The following is a 6962-nucleotide window of genomic DNA, read 5'->3' on the forward strand; positions in this document are numbered from 1 at the left end:
ATTTAATTCTGCTGAGATCAGAGGGTTGCCATCACCCGAAGTACAAAAGGGCAGTTCCAACAACAGAAAAGCAGTTATGATTTAACTCCTGGGCAGGTTCCACCATGAATACAAATACAGAAACTCAGGCCTCCTCAGACCTCAGCAGAAACATGCCAAGGTAGTGATGGGAGGGTGGGTGGGGGACGGGTCTAAGGAAATGAAGAGAAGAACGAGCCAGAAGTTTAACAGACAGGTCTGGCCTTGATTTCTTTTTCTGAGAAATGGGTACTTTCTCTGGCACTAAGGAAATCTCTCATTTTAGAGTGTAAAAGTAACTCCCGTCAATTATAAGATGACTCCAGACCTGCCAACAGGTTTCCCAGCTCTGCCCCCTCCCTCCCTGCAAGACAAGGAGCCAGTCGTTTCTTTGCAAAACCTGTTCCCTGGTAGCCACTGGGCCACACACCCACAGGGGCCAGGGGGAGCCTGTGTTGCTGCCTCAGCTCCCAAGGCCACCTGTTCAATACAGCTCCCCCACCCGAGTAGCCCCAGCTATGGAGAGTCCCAGGCCAGGTGCTACTCTGGGCAGAGGGCCATCTGACCATCTCAACTGGATGGCTGAGGATGACCGTGTTCTCAACTCCTGCCTGGAGCCCGGGCACAGACGCCAGGCGCAGGGACACGAAAAGCCAGGTCCACCCTGTCACCTTTTCTAAAAAATGCACGCATCTGCCAGACAGAAGGTGGGAATCATAATTACACACTCCGCCTTCCTTAAAAAACAAGTCCAAACGCTGAGAAAGAAACTCTCAAATTTCTCATTTTTTGTGCCAAAGTCTGAAAAATAGAAGCCAAGCTGCTGAAGTGAACGGGGAAGAGGCAACCTCACATGTCACAGGTCCTGCATCAGGAAGACACATATCCGAATAAGTGAGGAAAGTTCTGGAAGGGCACTACCAATTTCTGCTTCATAATGCTGCTGCTTTCTGCATTGCTTGAAACTTTTAACAGTAACATACAGGGTCGTTATTTTAGAAACTGTATACCCATTTAATTAGTTTATTTGCAAACACAAACAGCTGGCCAGCCTGGACCCTAAGGAGCGAGGGCAAGGTGGCCCTTGGCAGGCAGCCCCAAGGGCATGGACTGGATGACAGCGGCTCGGCGAGGTCTGCTGCACTGGGGGATTCCATACTGACCCCCAGCCTCCCGAGCACTTCAGGGAAAGGTGCTTCGTCAGCCAGCTGGGAGCAGAAGCCGGATGGGCAATGGGCATGGGAAAAGCCACGTGGCCTTCAGAGGCCTGCAGAAGGTATCCAGGGGTCAGGGAGGCCAAGACTCAGCCCCAGAAAAGGAGGTGAAGGCCAGGGAGAGTAAAAGAGCAGGCAGCAAGCCTCCAGGTTCCTGCAGGAGGGGAGGGAGGCAGGTGCTAGAGAACACCTCCTTCTGAGAGCGGCGGGTCGTGCGAAGCTGCTGAACAGGGGGCAGAACTGCCTCGCTCCAGGGCTTAAAACCTGTGCTCTACAGCACGCGAAATCCAGGTCAGGGTCCCCGGGGCTGGCATGTGGAAACCCCCTCCTGCCCAGCCCCACCTACTTTACAGAGAAGTGAAACAGGCAAGCAGGTCCCTGGGAAGCCAATACTCCGGCTGCCCAAACTTCTGAGTTCACTTGCTTATGGCCTGTTGGGAGCCAAGAATGTGGCATAGTGCTTGGAACTCTGTGACTCTCACTGACGTGCTCAGATCAGTGGAAGAGTCTGGGAGTGGGGGCAAGGGGCAGAGAGCGACACATGCCTGCAAAGTCAGGGTTTTCGTTTTTCGGGGTTTTTGTTTCTTCGTTTTGGGTGTGGTTTTTTTGCTATTTGATAACAGGAAGCAGCAGAAGCAGACTGGGGTGATGGCTAAATCCCTCTAAAATGAAAACTCTTCATCTCCCAAAGCAAGCCATTCCCAGAACTTTGACTGCTGGAAGAAGAACGCCGTAATTGAGAAGCACAGGGAAAGCCAGACTGCTCAGAGCATCCATTCGCTTTCATCCATTCCATGAAACATCCATGCTTCAATGTTCAGACCAAGTACTTGACCCAAAGGGCAAGCCTGTGTCCATGTCTGTTCCAAGCAAGGCCTATAACCCGAGAGAAGTCCAGGCAGCTGCTCCCCGGTGGAGGAAGAACCCCGCCCTAAGAGGGCAGCCGGACTGCGGCAGAACCAGAACCAGGTATGGGGACGCCAGGTGCTTCTCTTCCGTTGCTGAGAGATAACTGTTCCACCGGCAGCAGCTCTAGATTCTCTGCACAGGAGGGGGCTTGGGGAGATGACCAGTGGGCAGGAGGGGCCGGCAGCCTTGCACTGAAGCTGTACTGAGATCATATGTTCACGTGGAGGGATTTCTAAAAAAGCTGGTGAAAATCAGGGGAAGACTAAGCGTCCCTAAAGCATGAGCAGCTCTAGTGTCTAATACACTGGGCTTTGGGAAATAGGCACTCAATTGACTGCCAAGGTGCTAAGAACCAAGAAACCGACAGGACCCTTCACGGCTTCAACGCGCAAAGGCAGCCATCCTCCCTCTCCTCGGCAGGCGCGCCCTCCAAGCAAGGGTGGATCTGGGCCTGGACGCTGGTCTCCTCACTTTACAGACAGCGAAGGTAAAAACGAAGACGCGGATGGCACACTGCCACACCTGTCCTCCACGGAGTGGCCCCAGCTGGGCAGCTTGGGCATGTGAGCTGAGCCCTGAGCCCAAGCAGGCTTGCACTCGTTTGTTCCCTCAACGCGTAACCATGGCTGGATGGCAGTCCCATTTGAAGGCCATATGGGCATGATCTGACGTCAAATGCTGCTGTGTGGGACACAGAAATGTTACCAGCGATGAGGGAGAGTACTCAAAGGAACAGGCGACATCCTGGTCCTTCGGGGTAGCCGAAAGGGGGGCCCAATCTGAGGCGGGTGTGACTGCTGATCAGGAAACAGGGCACATCATGGCCACAGTGTGGACAGAGCAAGCCCAGCTTTCAGTATGTGCCCCGAGGCCCATTCCTAGAGCTCGGCAGTGCAGAGCTCCTTCTCACGTGGGACTCTACGTGGCCAGCTCCAGGCTTAGCAACAGGAGGAATTTATTGATTTCACGACAGTGATTTTCAAAAGTGGATGTGGACAGACAACAGCTAACAGCCTTCATATTCTCACCAGCAGCAGCCATGTTTTATCCCACAGGCCTTTCCTAGACGCTGTCTCTACTCTCGTCCTGTAAATGTTCTTCCCGTCGCAGGAGCTCAGAGAGGTTAGGGGTTCACCACAGTCAACAGGTTAGTAGATGGAAGCCAAAACAAAGCCAAGACTCACAACCAAGCCCAGGCGCTTTCTATTACAGCCTTAGGAAAGGCCCTCAGAACCCAGTATCCCAGCTGGTCTTTCCCAAGTATCTATGGGGCCCACCCTGCTTATCATCCAAGGTCAGATGCTGGCTAAAGCAAGAGCTGGGGTGCCCCTGAGCACCCATCCTTCAGTGGGCCCACGGTGGATGCTGGCAGTGGCAGAGCTAGGATGAGGATTCTCTGTTGCCAGATTGGCCGTGGAGGCCCCAGGGGCTACATCTGAGGACAGATCAAACAGGAAGGGACAGAGTGCCTGACTCATTCTGGTTCAGGGCCCTTCTGGACAAACCTGGGGCCACCTATGCAGGCCACTCTGTCCAGCAGCCTACCGAGGGGTCACCCGCCACCCTCTCCTTATCATCGCCCCTTGTGCGCAGGAGCCAACCCTCCTCCAAGTACAACCCTCCTCTTGGGCACGAGACCACCAACTCCACTTTGGCGCCAACCTCTTGCCAAGTCCAGGTAACACATTTTAAACTCCCTAGTGGGATGAAATCGCTCAGCCGCTGCAGGAGGGCAGGGGGAGACAACAACAACAAAAAAAGCTCTGAGCAAGGTACCTCCGTACCTGTCCTCAAACTCACTGTCCCTCCGCCATCCGTGCTGAGAGGTTGGTCGGAGGCATTCCAGGACATACTCGCAACCCGTTTTGCAAAGCTGAGTTCAATTCTGAAAATCAGGGCTCCCGTGCTCCTGAAAGGACATGTAGGTCCCACAGCAAAAAGTTCTGTTGGCCGTTAAATCGCTTTGCGTTTACAAATTCGCAAACAGCTCAGTCCGGCACCCAGTTAAGGAATCGGAGCACAAAATTCACTTGGCCACATCTTTCCTTATCAGCCACACTGGACCCTTATATGGCACGGGCTTTTGGATGGTGAACGGGCACGTGGATATTCTTGGCCGGACAGCAAGCTAAGGGAAAATGACAGGGACCCTGCAACATCTGTAAGTACCTGCAGGTTTATTTCTTCTCACAGTTTATTTCTTCGTGACTTTTCCAAAGAGGGGCTGCCTGCTTTTCCATCACCCAAATCTGAGCCCCAACCCTGCGAATGTCTTTAGAGAGATGCATATGCTCACACTAAAAATGCTTCAGCTCTGGGCTTACATTTTAAACCTATATTCTCATCTCTTCCGTTACCACACCCTCGTTTTTTTCCTGGCGAAGCCTTCAGAGTTTAAAATCCATGGAAGACTCTTCTTTTAATTCTGTCAGTATAAGGCAATGTTGGAAGCAAAGTTTTGCTCTCTCACACTTCCCCCACGTGAAAGCGGGTTTATGACCACAAACATTTTGTATTAATAAATGTCTCAGCACAGCCACGCCTGAAAATCAGATTAAAACCTCATCCTCAACTAGAATTCCTTCCACAGTCTACGACTTCCTTGGAAAACCTCTCCAAGCCCAGCCCCTCCTGCCTGCAGGCTCAGAGCTCTCAGGGCTGCGGATTTCCCTGTATGCTGCAGGCTCCTTTGGACTTCTTTGACCCTCACCACAAAAGTTGAGTCTGAAAGGCCAAAGAGCCGCAGATTTGGCACCAAACAGGTTTTAGTTGAACACATTTCCAGGAAAAGGCCGGCTTTCGGAGAAGCACAGAGCACTCCGGTCTTTGTGACTTAGTATGGGTCACCCCTGAGTTTTTTCTAGTTTCAGTGTTTCTTCCTCCACAATGTCCGGCCCTCTAGAAGGCCCAGCAGAGTGTCTAGGTCAGAGGCCCAGGCATGCCCTTATATGCACCAAAGGCTTGCGACAGCTCATTTGCACGTATCCCTCGTTTTTCACTGGAAACAGGAGGCCACCGTACTTATTCCCAAAACTAAGCAGCTCATCGGGCTCACTCGGAAACATCTTAGGGCTTCGGCTTTTGCCTCCTAATCTTGGAAGGCACCTCTTGCTTCTTGTTACCTTGCTGGACAATTTCACTCTCCGCACACAGCTCATCACAAATAGTAATATTATTACGTATAAAAGGCTGACTGCCTTCCCTGGCAGGCCAGGGGTGGATATTATTATTCCCGGGGGGAACTGAGACTCCAAAAGGTTAGGTCACCCACGGCCAGAGAGCTAAATGGCAGAATGGATCAGAACCCAGGCCTGCCTGGCTTAAAATCCCTTGTTGTTGGCACTTTGGTCTGACAAGTCTCGGGTCCCCTGTGGCCCGGCGGGGCAGCTCCAGATGGAGGGTCTGGAATGACCTCCTTCCTTCTCTCGGCGGTCCTCCACGAACTGCCCCGGGGAGCCCCCCAGCCCCACACCTCCGGCTCCGGGCCGCCCGTCCCACCCACCCCGGTTCCTGCGCCTTCTCCTCTCCAGCCCCTGCCCGCGCGCCTGGCGGGGGCGGCTGCTAGCGGGCAGGGGTCCGCCCGGCCGGGGGCGCCTCGGGGAGCGGGGAGCCCGGCCCGCTCCGCACCTACCTCGTCCCCGAAGCGCACCACCTTCTGGCCCGTGGGCCCGCGCAGGCCGGGGAAGCGCGCCAGCTCCTCGGGGTCCCCGGAGTCGCGGGGCGCCGGGGCGCTCGGCGCCACCAGGCACCGGTCGATGATCTCGTCCTGCTGCGCGGGCGGCAGCCGCGCCCACTCGGGCCCGTACTTCTCCCGGATCTTTTCCTTGTCCTGCATGATCTTCCTGGCCATGGGGCTCAGCGACGAGAAGTAGGTGAAGCGCTTCCGCTCCCTGTCGTCCAGAGGCCGGTTCCCGCTCATGACGGCCGAGCGCGAGGCCGCGATCGCCGCCGCCATGGACGCCATGCCCGGCCTGCCCGCCGCTCCCCGCCCCGCCCCGCCCCGCCCCGCGAACGGCGCCCTTCCGCGGCCCGGAGCCCGGCGCCCAGGGCCCCAGCGACCCCGCCTCCCGCCCAGTCCCTGAAGCCGCGCCCCCCGCGCCCGCCCAACGCCGGGGACCCCGCCCTCCGCGCCACCGCCCCCGAGGGTCCCGCCCCCTGTGCCCCGCTGCTTCCGGGAACCTTGCGCTCCTCGCCCCTCTCCCCCCGGGAGCCCCGCCCTCAGCGCAGCTCCCAGAGCCACCGTCTCGCGCCTCCTTGCGTCCTCCGGATCCGCTCTCTCAGGGCTTACAGCGGGGCCCCCGCTTTTCGGGGCTCCCCTCGGCCAGCGCCGGAGGTGGCTGGCGCGTCCCCAGGTCCGCGCCTGGCAGCCTGACGGGACTGTTGGGGGTGACCGCCATAGCGCCACGTGGTCACTTGTTTGACAAAGGAAACTTTTTCCTCCTTACGAAGTGCGGCATTTCTGGTCCGAGCCACCGGCCGCCTTATGCCTATTGTATTCCCTTTCCCTGCCGAGCCATCTTTTTCGCTTTCTTTGAGCTGTCCCAAACCTGGGCCAGGGTCCTGGCGCGGTGAGCTGATGGAAGGGGGTCGCGGGTTCAGGGCAGCGAGGGCGCCGAAGGTACGAGCTGGGGAGACTGGACTGGTGTCGGGAGTGGCGAAAGAAAATCAGTTTCCGTGCCTCCTAAAGAGAGGAGTAAAATGAAGTGCCGGGTAGCTCACAGTACCTTTCCCTAAAAGGGAATGTGGAACTGCCGGCAGGCATCTGGGGCCGGCGGGCTGGTGCACCTGCACTTCGTTTTGCTTTTGCAGGTGAAGACGTAT

The 6962-nt window shown here is 56.2% G+C and overlaps 1 protein-coding gene across 3 annotated transcripts in view; it reads right to left on the reverse strand.

The window, feature by feature from the left end:
* The window catches only part of C16H1orf198 (chromosome 16 C1orf198 homolog), a 33594-nt gene extending 27467 nt beyond the window's left edge, over positions 1-6127 (reverse strand). The window contains exon 1 of one of the 3 annotated variants that reach the window (XM_022553123.2): positions 5773-6127. In XM_022553123.2, the coding sequence (XP_022408831.1) occupies positions 5773-6105 (333 nt within the window). In that variant the 5' untranslated portion in view covers positions 6106-6127. The remainder of the gene's footprint in view (positions 1-5772) is intronic. The other 2 variants (XM_022553122.2, XM_089897391.1) reach the window with 2 other exon arrangements.
* Between the last annotated feature and the right edge of the window lie 835 nt (positions 6128-6962).

This window comes from Delphinapterus leucas, chromosome 16 (assembly GCF_059928025.1).
Source record: "Delphinapterus leucas isolate spDelLeu-1000000601 "Yukka" chromosome 16, BTC_Dleu_Yukka2, whole genome shotgun sequence".
Taxonomy (NCBI): Eukaryota; Metazoa; Chordata; class Mammalia; order Artiodactyla; family Monodontidae; genus Delphinapterus; species Delphinapterus leucas.